This window comes from Monodelphis domestica, chromosome 4 (genome assembly GCF_027887165.1).
Source record: "Monodelphis domestica isolate mMonDom1 chromosome 4, mMonDom1.pri, whole genome shotgun sequence".
Taxonomy (NCBI): domain Eukaryota; kingdom Metazoa; phylum Chordata; class Mammalia; order Didelphimorphia; family Didelphidae; genus Monodelphis; species Monodelphis domestica.
Window position 1 is genome coordinate 87,520,188 of NC_077230.1, and position 19,855 is coordinate 87,540,042.

Genomic DNA, 19,855 nt, shown 5'->3' on the forward strand with positions numbered 1-19,855 from the left:
TTCAAATCTTAAATCTTGTCTCAGACACAGTATTGATTCCAAGACAGAAGGTAAGGGTTTAAAAAAAAAAAGGCACAGACAAAATCATTTTAGCACAGCAACCTGAATGCCATGGAAAGAAAAAGCAATCAATATCGTGAAAAATGCTGGTCTCATTATTAATTTCTTTGGAAATACTGCAGCATATTGTATTTGCTAATTCTCACATCCACTTAATTCACCATCCCACATCCTGAAATGATCTGAGATGACAAGAAAAGGCAAAAGTAAATAGTAAGTTACTTTTAAATATATATATATATATACACATATATATATTTTAAATAAAAAAGACCTTTAATATTATATATCATTTAATTTTTTTGAAAAATTATTCTGGGAAATTACAAGTTCTTTTCTGTAACAAAAGTTGTGCTACTATACTGATTACTTTGGGATTCACCAGACAATCCAGCAAATCATCTGTAGAGATGAATGGTTGAGAAGGGCATGTAGTGCTGTCAGAAACAATGCTATCTTCAAGTGGTATCTCAGCTTTATTCATCACTAGCTGCTCTTTTGTACAATTTAATTTTCCCAGATGTCCCCCACTTTCCTTGACAAGGTCATTAACATCACTTTCTGTTATTCCTCTTTCTGAAGATTCATCTTGAAGACTAGGTAATACTGGAATCAGATTCAGGCCAAAGGGAATCTTCTCCTGAGGCTCTGCTGTATTCATTGCTAACTTATGACAAGGTGACTTTTTCTCCTTTGTTCTGGTGTGTATATCCAATTTCCTCTTTTTCAAAGGTGCCTCCATTCCATGATCACCATTTATTTTGAACTCTGTGAGTTTTAATGTTTCTGCTCCCTTGTTATGTTCCAAATAGGCAGAAATGGCTCCATTTAAGTACTGACAATTGATTTCATGAGATGTTCCCTCTACCTAAGGAAAAAGAAGATATTTTAAGAGGTAGAATTGTCTTCAATTTTCCTAGAAAAAGAACAGATTCACTTGAATCTATTACAAATCATTATTGGTATAATAAAAATAAGAGGCTGCCTACTTCTGTAGGGTTTAACCAGGCTTTGCTATTAGTGGGATCTTCTGCAGCTTTCATGGCACAGACCAGCGTTCGGGTGATGGCCTCTTCTATCCGAGCCTGATGGTCCTCCTCCTAAGGACAAGAGTGACAAACAAGACAAGCTGTTTTAGAGATGGTGTCATGAACCATGATTAACACTAGGGAAACAGTGTCTGTTTTCCTTGAGTTTTACTGCTTTATTGTCAAGGACACATGATGTTGTAAGAAGAACACATTGGCCAGTCTATGAGAAGTAAGACACTATTTTCTTCTTCACTCAAAAATATGATTTTATTTTAACACCCCACTCCTCTCGAATTACAAGTAGAAACAATTTTAAATATTTGTTTTCTGACATTATTTTTCATCATGAGTCCCTTGGAGTTCTAGCAGACACATTTCCTATTTATTTAGATAGTACATACTTTGCAGGAGGATCCGAGAAAGTTATAGGAACCCCCTGAAGAGCAAATAACTATATAATCTAGTCCAGAACATCTTAGTTTAATCCAACTTATTTCAAACATTTTCTACCTTTTTCATTGATACATTTAGAGTTTTTAAAGTTTCAAAGACACATCAAGTATGGGGTGCACAACTCCACAACAAAATCTGATAGTGTCTTCCTTGTTCGTTTTAAAAGAATAAAGGAAATGAATGATAGCTTTTCACAAACTTGACAATACTGAAGATGGAGTTGGATGAAAAGGGGAGAGGGAAAAAAGAACTGTGTCCTCAATGAGATGGTATGATGGATAGAGCACTGGACCTGGAGTCAGGGAGACTTGAGTTCCATCTGGCCTCAGAAACTAATTAGCACGCTTAAGTCACTTAACTCCTGCCTCAGGTTTCCTCAACTGTAAAATGGATAACAATAGCACCTACCTCCCACAACTGCGAAAATCAAATGAGATAATAAAGAATTTTGTAAACTTAAATCACTGTAGAAATGCTAGACATTCACATTACTATTTTAATATGCTAAACAGTATATGTATATTTACATATCTATAAGCCTTCCAATCCACAAAAATATAACTTAAATGAAACTAAATTCTAAATAATTATGGCCAATCTTGGTCCTTGAGAAAAGATAAAAAGGTATCCTTCTTTTGGTAGGAAAGTGAGGGGATGCCAGTGAAAACATATACACTATTGAAAATTCACTGCAATGGTATTGCTTAAGTTTCATTTTGAAGTTATCTGGCTATTCCTTATGAAAATGGCAAGACAATGTTAAGGTTCTTGTATAATACTAACTGTAATATATCATCTATAAGAATACAGCATCATAACATATGACATAACAATATAATATAATGCAATATTGGAAGATATTGATAAATGTTAAAACTCATCAAATCTTTAGTTGGTTATATATTAAAGGAGAAAATTTAAGAGATCTATTTAAATCTCCTTGTTTGCTTGAGAGTCATAATGGCAGCTAAAATTCTTCTATCTATCTCCATTATAACTACTCCTAGATTAGAGGGAGAGTAATTGTCAGAGCATGGAGTTGTTAAGAATTTGTTTATCTTATAGAACTGTCTAATTGTGAATTTTCAAATTATAGTTGCAATGGAATTATAATCTGGAACTATCTGTATAATATATTGTCTGGAGGTTTATAGCAATTGTTCAATATTTTTCTCGAAGTTCTGAGTACACTGTAATACATTCACAATCTATGTGGAATTCCAAAATGCAATTTCTTGATTTCTAGTGATAGATTTTTTTTTTACCAGGATGAGTTAGTTTGTAGGACAGGATAGAAGAAAGATTTTAGGCCTGGTAAATTTTATTACTATAATACCAGGTGAGAAATAATAATTTAACCCTAAACTGTAGTTAGTGAAACTTATTATCTGAAAGAAATGGTTGATAATGTGAACAAGAACTATGAGATAAAGGGTGTGGACAAGAGAGGTACAGACTGCAAAGCAAGGACTTGATTACAAGGAAACCTTATGCAGGAAGGAAATGGAACTTTGGCTGACAACGGGGAATGGGCCTGGAATCTCCAGTCAAGAAAGCAGATGGACAATTGCTGAGCTTAACCTCCTACAAACCTTCATCAACCTGAAGAACTTAGATTAGCCACCTTTCCTCAAAAGTGGTGGATAGAGACTTTTTCCCCTTTTGGGGAAGGCAAGAGACTATCCACCCAGAACACTTTCCACTGACATCTTCAAAGCTGTATCTCTATATTAGGAAATTACACCTGTCTCCACAACGGTCCTCAGGGACTCAGGTTCCCAGACCTAAGCCCTCAACCCCTAAAGGGAATTTAGGTTGAAATTAGAAATAGGGACTTCCTATTTCCCTCTTCCCTAACCTACCAATCCTGAATTTCCAAACAATAAATAGATCTTATAGATTACAGAATAACCTAGACATCTCATTCTTCAAATGTACTAAGGGGGTCAAGATAACATCCATCCAGGGAAGAGAACAGAAACCAGAGATTGAAGAGGATTTCCTCTTTACCTTTCAGCTCTGGTCATAGATCCAACTTCACATTCTCTGGGGCCACTCTGCCTGGGAGAGGAAGTAGTGCTACTATTTATCTGTTCCCTCCCTTCAGAGACCTGTCAAGCTTTGGTTCCTAATCCCCCACTAGTACAAGGGTCAATTTTATCTTTTTTGTAATAGTTAGGAAAGAGAATACAGTGAACAGACAAACTCTAGGAATACATTTCAAAAAGTTCAGAGAAGGCATAGACATGATCTTAAGGTTAGAGATTATAAAAGGGAATAGGACTCATTAGCAAAGGAGATTCTAAAAATTAAACTGATTATACAACTGAAGTAATAAGGATTTAGCTTAACATATGAAAAAGACTTCCCCCATCCCCTACTCCCAGCAATTATACAGAACCTAGAGGCCAGGGAATCAATGTTAAGGTGAAATGATGTAAATACAACTCAGATAATTGGATATCACCTTATGTTCTTGTGATTTGTATGATTCTGTCGGCTAAGTAAATTATGCTTTTATTCCCCAGAAGGGACACAGAGGCTAAAAGTCCAGGGAAGTAAAAGCAGTTATCTGGAGGAGAAAGTAAGGTGAAATGAGGTTAGACTACCTCATTAGATAACTGGATTTTGTCACGTGCCCTTGTATAGTATCCATGCCTGCTGCGTATCCTGTCTTCTTTTCTCTGTGAAATGAACTAAGACTCATCCCCTTAAGGGGGACAGAGAGCCTGGCTTTCAAGAAAGCAGAGGGAGATATCTGAAGATCTGTGGCAAAATTAAATGAGGTATGTACATCTCATGTAGTCTGCACCTTGAGCCTTGTTTGCCACAGCTGTCAATCTAAAGTTTAACCAAGAGAGCTATAAAAAAAAGACAAAAAATAGTTATTGTTAGGGGCAACTAGGTAGCACAGTGGATAGAGAGCCAGGCTTGGAGTTAGAAGGACTTGGGTTCATATCTAGCCTCAAGACACTTTCTAGCTATGTAATCCTAGGTGAGTCACTTAACTCCAAATGTTTAGCTTTTGCCATTCTTCTGTCTTAGAACTGATATTGAATCAGAAAATAAGGTTCTAAGGAAGGGGAAAAGTTATTGTTGCTTCAAACAAGTATAGAAGGCAAGGTGAATTCTGCAGCAACTTCAGTATTCTGCCCAGATATTCACTACAAGTTGGTCTTGTCCATAAGAGAAAGTAAAGGGAGAGAATGAATGTATCTCTACTGTCCAGGTTATCGGAGGGATGATATGTTGATTCAATCTAATAAGCATGTCCATGTCTACAGGGCCACATGTCTATTATATGCCAAGTACTATGTTAGATGCTGGGGATAAAAGACTATCTCTGTCCTTAAAAAGCATTCACAATGAGGGTAAGGGTTGAGGAGAAGACAAATGATAAATACAGTAGGTGGATCTTGGACTGTGCCTTGAAGGAAGCCAGTAATTCCAATCAGTGAGAGTGAGGAAGAAGAGGATTCTTGCCATAGGAGCAGCTGTGCAAAAGGAGAGTTGAGAGATAGGCTATGCCTGGGAAAGAGCAAGTAGGTCACTTTGCCAGGACAGTGAGGGTGTGAGGAAGAGTAATGTGAAATCAATATGGAAAGATAGGCTATAACCAGATTGTAAAGAGTTTAAAAAACAGAGGGATTTCTATTTTATCCACAAGGCATTAAGAGAGTTTTCTGAGCAGATTTGACATGGTCAGACATGGACTTTAGGAGTATCATTTCAGCAGCTATGTGATGGATAGATTGCTGGGAAGAAAGGAGATTAATTAGGAGCTTATTGTCCAGGAAATAGGGGATGAGGGTGGAGACTAGGACAGAGAAAGGAGGACTGACTGAGATCTGTGGAGGCTGAAGTGACAAAAACCTGTAACTAATTAGATATGGGAGCTGAGGAAGAGTGAAGAATCAATGATGATTCCAAGGTTGATATTCATAAAAGGTGGAGGGGGGCTGAGAGAGAGGAAGAGGTGACAGTAGAGTCTTCAAAGGAAAAAAAAGAAAGGATGTAAAGAAGCAGAAGGTAATTCTCACCTGTGTTAGGAGGCTGGAATGCAGAGGAATGTGAGAACAGAGAAGGAAGGGATGAAGGATTAATTAACATTTGGGGTTATTTAATGTGTCAAGCACTTTCCAAAGAGAGAAGTACAGAACTATCTTTATGTATTCCAAGAAATAATTATATGCAATAATGATACTTGTCTGAAAAGACTAATATGGATGCAAAAGGAACTCATTAACCAAAAAGGAAGATATAAACAAGAGTAGGTAGCAGGGGATGAATAAAAGAGCACAGCACAGTTCCACAAAAATATTATCTGCAGTACTACAGCTTGGCTCAGTGGATGAATGAAGCTATGTGAATTAAGAAGAGGTAGATCTGGAAAGTGGATAGTTGGCTGTTAAGACAGTGGCTAAGAAAAGGATTCAAAGTTGTAGAACCATGGTTGTGAGCATAGGAGTTATGATGCTAGGGATTGAGCATACCTAACAAGGACTAATAAAAATATATTTGCCTAGGATATGGTAAATCTAATTAAGGATGTCTTTAAGGAGCAAATGAAAAAGCTGAGAGGCCCGATACCATATAGATTGGGAGATACAACACAGAAAAAATAGCAACAGAGGATGAGTTACTCATGGGTGACAACATCCAAGAAGAGAACCAACTAAAAAATCCAAGGATGCAGGTGGCAGAGCTGGAGGGGAGGGGAGTGGAGTGGAGGACTTGGGTCACTCCCCTCCCCCTCTCTCTAAACTCACTGAAGTCATTCTTCATTTCAGCCGCCCCTCCACCCAGCAGCCCAATAGGAATGCTTCCTTTATTCCCTGTGTGGGGTAGGGAAGGAGGAGCAAGGGCATGCTTGGCACAACACACAGTTGGGGGTGGGAGTGGGGTGTGGAGCCCTGATATGGTACTCTGTATGGGGTGGGGGATGGGAGAGGGGCACAGCACTCTACCTCTAAAAGATTCACCATCACTGGCATGGGGGGTGGGGGCAGGGCTTGGTACTCCATCTCTAAAAGGTTCACCATTACTGCTCTAGAGACAATATGGTTCAGGTAATCATAAGGAGTTGGATGTGACTGAACAATAAAAATGAACAGGAGTCTGAGGGGATGCCCATAAATCTGGGAATGGCGGAACAAGTTATGATATTTAAGTCAGTCAGTAAGTCTTGAAACACTTAAGAGACTATACTACAATAGCAAGCACTGTGCTAAGTGCTAAGGATACAAAAAAAAGTGAAAGATAATCTCTGTCCTCAAGGGCTCATAGTCTACATTAAATGTGATGAAATATTACTGTGCTATAAAAGAAAGGAAGGGAATAGTTTCAGAGAAACCTGGGAAGATTTATATGACTTGATGCACAGTGAAGTGTGTAGAACCAGAAGAATGATTTAAACACTGTCAACAAGATTGTAAAGACAAACAACTTTGAAAGAATTAGGAACTCTAGAACAAATATACAACAAATAGTAATGAAAGATTATAGTAACCTTAAATTTGACAAGAATATAAATCCTAGTTTTGGAGATAAGAATTTACATGTGAATTAAAATAAAAATATAGGCACATGTGCATTAATAAAGAATACCTGTTTGGCATGATTACATGCCTGATGGTCAGAACTCATGACTCAGTCTGCCCAATCAGAAAGCTAAACAGGAGTAATGTCACTGGCCACATAAGAGATGGGCTGAAGAGGAGCACATTATCTTTTTGGAGAGGTTCTCTTTCTGAATGCAAGCTTTTTCTTTGGTTGGCCTTTCTGGTCATACTTTATCTGGCTCTCTTGCTTCAGCTTGTAAAACAGGCCAGGGTTGGTTGGGATTCCAGGAAGAAGCTCAATGTGGATGGGAGACTATGGTAGTTAAGGGCAACCTGGTAATATTATTCTCTTTTTAACTAATGAACAATTATAATTAAATACAAATCTCTAAGACCAATTCTAATTATAACATTTACTCTTCAATGCAAATTGCTAGCAGAAACTAGGTATAGACCAATATCTTACATCATTAACTAATATCAAAATGGATCTAGACATAAAAGGAGATATCATAAGCAAATTAGAACAAAGACTATATTACCTATCAGATTTGTGGATGATAGAGGAATTTATGAGTAAACAAGAGAGGAAGGACATCATGAAATGTAAAATGGATAATTTTGATTATATTAAATTAAAACATTTCTGTATAAATAAAATTAATGTAGCCAAGATTAGAAGGAATGCAGAAACTCAGAGGAAAAATTTTATACACAGTTTTTTGGATAAAAGTCTCATATCTAAAACATATAAAGAACTTTGTCAGATTTATAAGAGCCATCCCATAACTGACAAATGGGCAAAAGATATGAACAGACAGTTTTTGGATGAAGAAATTAAAGCCATATATAGATATATGAAAAAATGTTCTAAAACACGATTTAAGAAATGTAAATCAAAACAATTTTGAGATATCATCCCACACTTTTAAGATTAGATAAAATGACAAAAGTTGGAAAGGATGAGGAAAAAATGGGGACACTAATCCACTGTTGGTAGAAATGCAAGCTGATTCCAACCATTTTGGAAAACAATTTGGAATTATGCCAGAGTTCTAAAGCTGTGTATATACTCTTAAGGAGATTAGCAAAAAAGGAAAAGAACTTATATGTACTTATTTTTATTTATATTTGTAGCAATTCTCCTTGTGGTGGCAAAGAACTGGAAGTTGAGAGGATATCCATCAACTAAGGAATGGCTGGACAAATTGTGATATATGAGCAGGTTAATTTTTTTAACAACTTGGAAAGAATTACATGGGATAATGAAGAGTGAAAAGAATAGAACCAAGAGAATATTACATACAATTACAGAATTAATATTTGAAGAATAACTTGTGAATGTCACCTCCAGAGGATGTAAACCTTAAAATTTCTTAGACTTATAAATGTTGGAAATTTCACCATTGGGAAATTTCATACTTGGAAAATTTCTTACTGATAGTGTATTGGAATGTGAACCCCATTGGCATGGGAGGTTCCTTCTCCTCCCTTCTTAAGATTACTTTAGGACAGAAACCTTTTGCTGAACAATGGAAAGGGCTTTGACCTATGCTTAAGCACAGAACAGGAATTTCTTTGAGTCATGATTGATTTTAGAATTGATACAATAGAGATACTTGGAATGACAGAATCAGGTCTTGGAAAATACAATTTCCACCCCACTCAGTCCTAACAGGATTCAGGAAGGGCTGCAGCATAGATCAAAATTTAATTATTTGAGAATATGACCTCCAACAGACATGTGCAAAGCCACAGACCTCTGGGCGGTCCTGGGTTAAGCTAGAGCCACCATTGGCACAGGGAAAATGATGGACAGTGATTGGTAGATGTGAGAACTGAGGGGAGGGAACTTGGATGGTTTCCTTAAAGATAGAGGGGTCTGAGGACTGGGGGGTGGTTGGAGAGTTTTGGCTCTGAGTGGTTGGAGAGGTGCTCTGAGAAGCTTGCTCTGAAGGAAGCTGAAGGTGGGGGCCTCTGAGACTGTTTCTCCATTTTGGTCACGTGAGTAATAGGGACTGATCTCTTTTCTTTGCCCCAGCTATCTAAGGGCTTGGGCCTTTTGGCCCAGCCTAAACAGAAGGGGTATTTAAGCCCTATTCCCTTCTCTCCCCTTTCTCTCTCCCTCTCTCTCTCTATCTCTAATTCCTTTCTTCCTCCTGTCTGTAATTAAACTCTATAAAAGGTTGACGGCTGACTTGAGTTTTCATTTAGGAATTACATAGCTGAATTCCTTGGCGACCTTAAATTAATATATATCAGTCTTTTAAAAGTGATTTCCTTGTCACAAGGATGAAGTGAGAAGTGGAAACACAAAAGACATAATCTATACATACATATGTTTGTGGGTGATACTTTTTATGGGGAGGGGAGTGAGAAACTCAGATACCCAAGAATAAATTCTAACAGATAATTTTTTTTTCTAATTAGGGACTCTATTCCAGTCTAAAGATGAAACATGGGTCCTACTTCCACATAGAGAAGGGCTCAAGAGTGCAAAATGAAATATATTTTTGGACATGGCCAATATGGAATGTTTTGCTTGATGATACGTCTGTAAGAGGAGCCTTCCTTTTCTTTCTCAACTAAGGGTAGGGAAGGGAGTAGGGTGAAAGGGAAAAAAGGTAGGTTTTTGCTGATATAAAAAAAATTAAGAAAAAGCAAAAACTAATAGATATAATAAAAGAGCTGCTGTCAAACTCTGAAAGATCATGGAGAACAGGAATCATTGTATTAGAAAAAGACAAATGCCCTTAAAAAAAGAAAGGTAGTGGGTAGAAGCTGCAAACTATAAGGGATGACAGCTTGATTCCAATTTCTGGGAAAATTCTAAAACATGTTACCGAAGAGATAATTTGTTAATATTTAGAAAGGGAAGCAGTGATCACCAAATGGCAACATGATTTCATTAAGAACAAGTAATGTCAGACTAACTTCATTTCCTTTCTTTGACAAAGTTTCTATTCAGGTAGATCAGAGGAATGCAATGGACATAATACATTTAGAATTGAGAAAAGCATATGAGAAAATTTCTTGTTAATCTTAGGGTTATATGATCAAAGATTTGGAAGTAGAAGGATCTTTAAGGTATCACCAAGTTGAACCCTCTAATTTTTCTGATGTAGACACTGAAACCCTGAAAACGTTACTTGCCTAAGGCCATATACACAAAGTGGTAAAGCCAGGACTGAAGTCTAGCTCTCCTAACTGCTAATTTAATGGACTACATAGAAAGATATGGGTTTAATGACTGTATAAATATTTCATGCATTTTGAACTGTTTGAATAGCTGGCCATCACTCATTAATACTGAAGGTTTGATGCCATCTTGGAGGAAGGTTTCAAGGGGAATGCCCCAGGAAGCTTTGACTCTGAGCTTTTTTTTTTTTTTAAATCAGTCACTGGGTTGAAAGCATAGAAGTTTAAAAACTTTGGTGACAGAATTAGGCCCCAAAAGGGTCTTTTGAGCCTAATATTAATATTAAATTTAAGAGAGATAAATCTAAAGTTCTCTACTTAGGTTCAAAAAATTAACTCCACAAATACAAATTGGTCAGTACTGAAAGTGAGCTAATTCTTAAGAAAAAGATTTGGTTTGGGGGGCACTTAGGTGACTCAGTGGTTGAGAGGCAGGCTCAGAAGTGTGAGGTCTTGCATTAAAATCTGGCCTCGGACACTTCCTAGACGTGTGATCCAGAGCAAGTCACTTAATTCCCACTGCCAAACCTTTATTGCTCTTTTGCCTTAGAACCAATACACAGCATTGATTCTAAGATGGAAGGTAAGGAATTTTTTAAATCTGGTTTTAGCAGATTAAAAGATTAATATGAGATAGCCATTATGATAGATAAACCTAAAAAATGTATACTTTCTTAGGCGGCAAGAAAACCAGTGTACAAAGCAGGAACAGATCACATCTGAAGTTCAATGTTTAGTTCTTGGTACCTCAATTTCAGAGAAAATTAGATAAACGGTAGTAGGTCTAGAACTAATTGCACTAGAGAACATGTCACATGAAGATTGGCTATTTAGCCTGAAAAAGTGAAGACTTGGGGGGGGTAGGAGGGAGTCCATAATAACAGTCTTCAGTTTTTTAAGGGTTGACATATAGAAAAAAAAAGATGAAATTTGTTCTCCTTGGGCTTACAGGTCAGAACTAGGAGGAATGGATAGAAGTTGTAAAAGGCAGACTGGGGTTTCCTACAAGGAAATCCCCTACCTCCATAATTAGAACTTTAAAAGTAAAAGGGGATGTCTTGGAGGTTTTGGGTCTTCCTTCTTGGAGATGTTTAACAGAAGTGGATGACTAATTGTTGCAGATGTCAGTGTAAAGATTCTTGACCAGGTACTGTTGAGACTCACATTCTATAGCAATAATCCCCAAGTGGAATAGCCAGACTTATTATGTCTATCAGACAGTGTATGGATGTAATTTTCGTACTAAGTTAGGACACTGGATTAGATAACCTTTAAAGTTCCTTCTAGAATTCCCTTCTGGGATCTCTCTCTGTTTAAACTAGCCTCCTTTTGCAAGTTCAATTTCCCTAACCTAGTTGTACTTTCCTGGAATAGTGCTCCTTTCTCCTCTTTGAAAATCTGGTTCTCCTCATTCAAAACTATTCAAACATCAGCTTCATGATACCTCTCCACCTGACCTAAATCAAGTTTATCCTCCATTTCTTCCTACTTCTAACACTTCTTTACTCTTATGACTGGTATTATACTTCATACTCACATATGGATTTGCATAAATTTGCCATCTCCCTGATGGCAAGACGACTTGCCATCAGGGAGAAAATTCAAAAGAATATGCTGCTGGCTCTAAATCCAATTTTAAGAGAACTCAAGCTGTTCTGAGTAATGGCAGCACTAAATGTGTAATTCTCTAGTTGATTGTTTTAAAGGAATCAACCCTTATCTATTTAAGTTCTAACAGTCATGTTTACTTTAGTTTCACATATTCTACATTACACTAACCCTAAAGAAATTATTTTCATTCACAAAAGAAAAAAAGAAGAATACCAATTCAATCCACGAGTTTATACTGACAGTGATGGGATCGATGGATTCTACATAATGCCACCAGTGTCTGGGAACAAATAAGACCTAAAAATAAGAAAAACCACTATTAGCATATTAATAAGGCATTTTATTTTTAATATTTAGGAACAAAGACTTAACTCAGGATAAACCAGAGACATTAGGAAATGTTTCATAAAGAGGTGGTTAGAAATACTGTATTTCTTTAAGGATGGATAGGATTGAGATAACGAGATGGGAGGTGATAGGTACAATGAGGAGAAGAGAGGGTTAACTCTAGGGCTCTGTCAAATGTAGTCAGAGGATGAGAGCAAAAAGAATAAGCTCAGAAGCAGCTGAGTGTGTGATGCCATGAAGATTGAGAAGGAGGGTTTGGAGAGTAGCAGGAGAAGGAGAGGGTTCACAGTAAAATATTCTGTAAAGAGGTAAAAAAAAATCAAGACTAAAAAATGCTCTGGACTTAGTGATAAGGTCAGTGATAATCTTTATAAGTTATTTCAGAAGAAAGGTAGGGAAGTGAATATATTCTTTTAATCTTTATCTGTCTTAGAATCAAAATTAAGTATTAGTTCCCAATATTAAGTATTAGTTCCAAGACAGAAAAGTGTTAAGGCTATGCAACTGGTGTTGAGTTGCCCAGAGTCACACAGCTAGGAAATATCTGATGTCACATTTGAACCCAGGACCTCTTATCTCTATGTACTGTGTGGAGTAAGATACCTCCATCCTGCAGCATCCCAACAGAGTGACATCATATCTGATGGGTCTGTCTCTCTCTGTCTCTCACCAGATGACCACCCCTTTCTTTGTAACACCACTGAGCCATCTAGCTGTCCCTTAGGTTAAAAATACAGGAGTCAGTTGGTGGTAAGCAAATGGATGGAACAGATAAAGACTATTAAGAGGAGAAAAACAGGTATGTTGCTACAGGAATACAAGGTCAAATAAAGACTTCTTAAAGTTAGTGAAAACTTGTGTCATCTGCCCCTGCCTCCAATCCTATCCATTCTTTTCTATAAGCCAAAGAAGGGAAGATTTAAAATACTAACAAAGATTGCTGTAACAAACAGAATTTTCTGGAGGCTGTATTTTTCATTTAAAATATTAATTTTATTAATATGCCACTTCTCCTTCATAGTCTGAACAGACACCACAGAACTGGGGTCAAGCAGTTAATCTAAGCCAGAAAGAGAGAGGGGAGAGGCTTAATCGAGAGTAAAATTAGAAGCTATGCAGGACAGTTAGGACAGAGAGAGACAGTGTGGCCAGAAGGTAGAGGGGAAAAGAGTGAGCAGCTGGCCAAAAAAGTCTGACTTCCTGTCACAAAAGCCAATATATATCCCTTCTGATATCATCACTTAGTCCTTCTCTGGGACATGTCTAATTGGAGAATAGTTACACAGTAAGTTGAATCAGTAACCAGAACCTCTTCGTGACATGAATAGTGGGTTATTTTAAAGAGTGAAAACTTACCTGTAAGCTCTTAAAATCAAAATTTACTTTTTAACCCAGATTTAATTATGAGTTTACTTTGTGGTAATGTGACAGAACATTTCTTTGAGTTTAAAAAGTAGATGGGTTTAGGTCCTGATAGGAATACTCTTTCTCTCTGTTTGGATAATTAAAATTGGCAGGGGCAATTTACTGAGCTTCAGATCCAAGGATATAGTCTGAGGATTAGACTAGACAACATGATTAAAAATCAAAACATTTGAATGACTGATAGTCATCTCAGGACAGTCACTCTTGTGGCTGTGTGCTAGAGACACAGAGACTGGAGAGAGCTGTGTTCAACATAGAAATATTGGCTTTGAAATTCTTCTTGCTTGTTGGTAATGGATCCAGCAGTCCCAGGGGATCAACTTTCAATGCAAAGATGGTATTTTCATTTTATCTTTTTCTGGCAGAGTGTGAATAGAACAATGATAATGCATCCTCCTTACTCTTCTTTTACATCTAAACTGACGTTCACATTTCACAATGTATATGTACTGAGGGACAGGAATATCAAATATTAGTTCAATATCATAAACTCTGGAAAACTATTTTTAAAAATCTATGATTTCTTCAGAAGGTTTTACTTTAGTCATGTATTTGAAATGAAATATTTTTGTACTTTGATACAAATCTCTGGTAAACATCTCAACTGTAAATATTATTCTTCACTATCTAATGGAAAAGCTTTTTCTTTTTTACCTAAAGAGACTTAAAGCCAGTTTCTGTTTCACAAGCCTACTATCAAGTATATACTTTATAATCTACTGGTTCTCAGAGACTTCAATTATAACCAATGTTTGGGAACAAACAAGAAAAATAACACTTGCAACAATTAGATTTCTTTAGGAGATTTTGGAACAGATTTTTGAGGAAAAGGAATTAATAAAAGATCAGAAAAGTTTTCCTAACCAGTAACTGAATAACCAGAAGGTACAACAATGCATTTGTAAAAATCTAGTTAGAGAACTGAACTAAATACAATTCATTTGGAGTTAATTCAGAGACCTGTTTCACTTTTGACAAATGTTTATAACAAAGTTCATTTTAATAATAGCAAAAAACCCCAAAATAACTACTAGCCTTTATAAAATGCTGTAAGGTTTTCACAGTACTTTATATGTTATAGCACTTACCTCCCAAAGTTTTTGTAGGGTTAAAATGAAATAATATTTGTAGAGTGCTTTATTAACTTTAAAGCACTATCTAAGTACTCATCATCTTCCTCATCCTTATTACTGTCTCATCTCATGATGAGTATTCATAACCACTTCAGATAGGTGCTACTATCATCCTCATTTTAGAAATGAAGAACCTGAGAGAGGCCAAAGGGACTTGCCAAGAGTCAAAAAGCTAGTAAGTGCCTGATGCAGGATTTGAACTTGGTTCATGATTCTCTCCACTATGCCCTCTAACTGCCTCAGTCATTCAGGTGATCTAAAATTTTATCTGATTTTTCCTCCTGGGATCACACTCACTGATTCAAAGTATCATTGAATTATTTCCTATCTAACCCTTACTCCATCTGAAGAAATTATTTTGTGGATATTCTAAGAGCCTGGAGGAAAGTAGACCCAAGAACAACAGGCATATCTTTTTCCACTCCTCAATCACAGGAATAAAACTCTCTCCCCTTGGTCTTTTTTTAATACACTGTCAGGAAGATACTTGTTTCTCTGAAGCTCAATGTTATAGGAAAAGGAGCAAGCAAGAGGAATGAAAAGAAGGAAGCTCTATCAGTTTACAAGAGGAACAGATGTAGGGAGAAGAAGAAATGTCATTTTCCCCCTCCCCTTTAAATGAAAGAATTACCTGTCCTGGGTACAGTGTAACCATATGCCTTTCAGCTTTCACAAACTGAGGAAACTGTTTTAAATCAGGATTGATGACATTGACTTTGCTGAAAACACTAGATTCTTCATAGGGGATTCTGGTTGGGTAAAGAAAAACAGTATCTTTAGGAGGGAAGAGATGCCATCTTTTCCTAAAAAAAAAAAGATGATAGTTAATATTCTATTACTAGATAAGAGGCAATATAAATTGCATTAATTAAAACTCAAATGAAATAAATTCAGTTCAAAGAATCATAAGCTCTTGGAGCTGAGACCTTTTTTTTTTAAACCCTTAGTGTTCATCTTAGAGTCAATACATTGCATTGATTCCAAGGCAGAAGAGCCAGGTGATAGAAGTTAAATTATTTTCCCAGGGTCACATAGCTAGCAAGTTTCTGAGATCAGATCTGAGCCCAGGACCTCCCATCTCTTGGCCTAACTCTCAGTTCACTAAGCCACCTCAGGGCCCTCAAGATCATCTAATTTAAGTTGTAGAAATTCTCTCTACATCCAAGATATACTGAATGCCATTACTTATGCCATCCATTTCCATTGGGGATAGGCTTTAATTTTTCTACAGTTCTAACTTCTGCTGAGTTACATACATCCTTGTAACTTCAATCCATTGCACTTTTCTCTGTCCTATGGTGGAGTCTACTCTGTTCTACAACATGATGACTCTTTAAATATTCAAGGACAATTGGCAGATATTCCTTTAATCTTTTCTTTTCCATGCTATATGCAACCATGGCTTTCAAACATCCCAACTATAACATGGTTTCTAGAAGTTTTATTATGTTGGTCACGAATTTCCCAAGTTAAAAATCTGTTAAGTGAATACATTTAAGCAACATATGTGTGCATTGCCTTTAAGCTAGCAGGGCTACCTACTGAAGATTGCCAACCTGCAGAAACTGATAAATTATTCTATTCATTTATTAAAAAATTTTTTAAATTAAACTTCACATACAAACACATTGTTTAGTTACTGGTCTATGGAGTTAAATGAGAGGGAGATTAGAATGGAGAGCAGCACATACACAGGACAGAAAAAGAAAATAAAGACATTGTAGGGAAATAGAGGGAGGGAGAAGAAAGATAAGGTTCTTATTTCACCCTGAAGTGGCATATTCTGATGTTAAACTTCTCCTTTCACTCTGCAGTTCTCAGAAAGGAAAAAACCTGGGAGATGAGGCCAGAGCAGAAGAATAAAAAAGACTCTGAGGGGAGACAATTAGTGTTAAACTGTTGTCATAACTGACTAGGCATGTGGCTGTCAGAGCAGTAATAATAACATTTGTAAAGTGCTTTAAAGAGTGTGATACAATTCACCTCACTTGAGCCTCAACAACAGGGCAACAATACAAAACAGAGAGCATCAATATTATTATTCTCATTTTATAGATGAGGAACCTGAACTTCAAAGGTTAAATGACTTGTTCAAGGTCATATGACAGCAACACAAGTACAAGCCCAACTCAGGTCTTCCTATAAATCCAACACATTATTTGGCATTCCCATGCATAGCCAAATTTTAAAAAATTATCTTAAAAAACATCTAATTAATGGGGGAAGTTAGGTGGCTCAGTGGATTGAAAGCCAGGCCTAGAGATGTGAGGTCCTGGGTTTAAATCTGATTTCAGACACTGCCTAGCTGTGTGGCCCTGGACAAGTCATTTACTTAACCTTCCGTGCATAGCTCTTACCATTGTTCTGCCTTAAAACCAATACACAGTATTGATTCTAAAATGGAAGGTAAGGATAAAAAAATAATTAATGCATTTTGTACTACATGTACTACAGGCACACTCTGTTTTCCCCACCCCACCAAAAACAAATAGTTAAAACAAAATATGGACTTTTGCTTTTCAAACTTTAAAACAGATCTCTGAAATAAAGATTTATTATCTCATAAAATTGTGAAAGACTTTGACAGATGGGTAGGCTTTAGGGTTAATGAGAAATGCTTTTATTCCTTCAGATGTTCCATTAGATTTTTTCCCTTAATTTTAAAAAAGGACAGCAATGTTATTGGTAGGAAATATTTTTAGTAGAACTGGCTGGAACAGTAGCCAAAAAGTCCCCCAAAGCTAAAAATCACATTAAGTGCCCAAAATGTGAGTAATAAATGAATACTGACATATCAGTGAATTACAGTAGTGTCATAAGAGATAACAAATACAAAGAATTCAAAGAAATATAGTCTCAAATAAATTTGAGTACTAAAAGCAGAACTAAAGGAGCATGCCAACTGACAATTGTTTAAATAAAGTCATCATTAGCAATATCAATCAAAATAAACATATGCCTCTGTTATTGCCTTGATAAAGTTAATATAGACATTCTTTTAAATATATATATACATAAATTTAAGAACATTATTTTACTTTTTTCATCTTTTGTTATTTTCTTTTGTTCATAATTATGTTACTAATGATCTCTTACTTGTCAAATCTAATGACCTCTTTTCATTTCTCATCCTTCCTGACCTTTCTGTAGCCTAGGACACTGTCAATCACTCTCTTCTCCTTGATGTGCTCTACGTTCCTGAGACACTACTTTTTTCTGGAAGGATAGGATAGTCAACAGCATAAGATACTTCAAAAAGGAAAGGCAGAACAAAGAAGAAGATATGTCCTCTAGATTTGGCAACTGGGTCATCAGTCACTTTAGAGAGAACAGTTTCAATGGTATGGTGGTGATAGATTTCAGAAAGATGAGGAAAAGGTGGTAAGAAAGAAGCACTGAATATAGACTAGTTTTTACTAGAGGCTTGATAATTAAAAGGGTTCTAAGACAAACAATGAAGTATAAAGTATAAAGTAGAGGTCAGATGGAGAAGAGTGACACCAAAGGTGAGGATGTGGAAGAATTCTGAGGTCAGTGATAGGCATTTCCCAAGGATGATAAGTTAGTGGAAAATAATGCAATCCAAGTATTTAAGTGAGTAAGGATAGAAGACTGAGTATCCTGGGGAATTGGAGATGAACAAAAAAGATCAGGAGAGGCCGACTTAATCAGATGGCACTGACTTCAAAGGACAAGTTGTTGAGTGATGGTGGCGGAGCAAGGGCCTAGAAGTGGTAGTAAAGATTTAGAATAAGAATTTAATTTAGTAATGATCTGTTCTAACCCCTCATTTTACAAAGAAGGAAAATAAAGATCTGTTAGTTTAAGTAATTTGCCAAAGGTCACATTAGAAATAAATGTCAGTCAGGATTCAGACCCAAGTCCTCTTATTCCAAGGGCAATGTTAACTATGTTGGCTGTACTTCCTAGTTCTATGAGTTGAGAGAACATGAGAAAAGGAATGTTCAGCACTAAAGGATATAATGTGGAGGGTGTAAATGTAATGTAAAGATAGAATACTTTACTGTAGTCAGGTTAAGATGGGTTTGGATTCCACTTCAGGTTCTTATAAGCTGAGTGACCCTTGACAAATCTCTTAATCACTTTGGAGCTCAATTTACTAGTCTATAAAATAAGGGCATCTACCTCAAAGAGCTGTAAGGGTGACGTGAGATAATGCATGTAAAGTGCACTGCAGACTTTAAAGTGTTCCATAAATTTTACTAATACTACTATTAGATAAGAAAGAAATCAATAATTTTAGGTGATCTGATAACAAGTTTCAGGACTTCTAGAGGGCATGGAAGAAACCCTAGGATAGGATTGGGGAGGCAAAAGGCTGAGCCAGGTAGGAAATGAATAAGAAGTAGTAAGAAAAAAAGTGGTAATTCTCAATGACTGAAAGTAGGAGCAACAGAAGGAAAGATATTAAACCAGAAGGACTTACTAATAAATAGGGCAGTGGTGGTGTGATTAGTTCTAAGGTTCTAATAAGAATGTTGGCATAATGGCCCTTATTAGTTGGGTTCATTACAGTGGCAAAGGGCAGAGTGGGATCAGTCCATCAGTGTTATGACAAATATTCTGGCCATAGAATACTCTGAGGTTTACAATATATTAATGGAACTCACAAATGTTTGAAGGAAGGTTTTGGGATGTGAATTTCCTTTCCTGTCAATTACTGAGATAAATTTATTTTTTCCAAGTTTCTTTGGACTCCAGTTTGTATTTTAAAGTTCCCCCTTTTTGTCTTTTTTGCTAGAAATGCTTGAAAGTCCTCTACTCCACTAAAAAAATCTATTTTGAACCCTCATAGGATTATACTTAGCTTTGTAAAAAAACTTATTATTAATGGTAAACCTCTATTGTTTGCCTTTTAGAATATTGTATTCTATTACCTCCTCTTGTGTGTAGCAGAAGTTTGCTAGGTCTTCTGTGATCAAATGAGATCACATTTGTAACAAAGATCAAGTAGAGTACCTGTAACAAAGTAGGTACTAGATGAATGTTTATTCCTTCCCCTTCCCTTCTTAAG

The 19,855-nt window shown here is 36.4% G+C and overlaps 1 protein-coding gene across 5 annotated transcripts in view; it reads right to left on the reverse strand.

The window, feature by feature from the left end:
• Window positions 1-313: 313 nt before the first annotated feature.
• HSPBAP1 (HSPB1 associated protein 1) overlaps window positions 314-19,855 on the reverse strand; it is a 64,638-nt gene continuing 45,096 nt past the window's right edge. For 3 of the 5 annotated variants that reach the window (XM_007493791.3, XM_007493794.3, XM_016433504.2), the window contains 4 exons: window positions 15,452-15,623; window positions 12,128-12,211; window positions 1,050-1,160; window positions 314-928 (listed from right to left, as the gene is read on the reverse strand). In XM_007493791.3, the coding sequence (XP_007493853.2) occupies window positions 371-928; window positions 1,050-1,160; window positions 12,128-12,211; window positions 15,452-15,623 (925 nt within the window). In that variant the 3' untranslated portion in view covers window positions 314-370. The remainder of the gene's footprint in view (window positions 929-1,049; window positions 1,161-12,127; window positions 12,212-15,451; window positions 15,624-19,855) is intronic. The other 2 variants (XM_007493792.3, XM_056793535.1) reach the window with 2 other exon arrangements.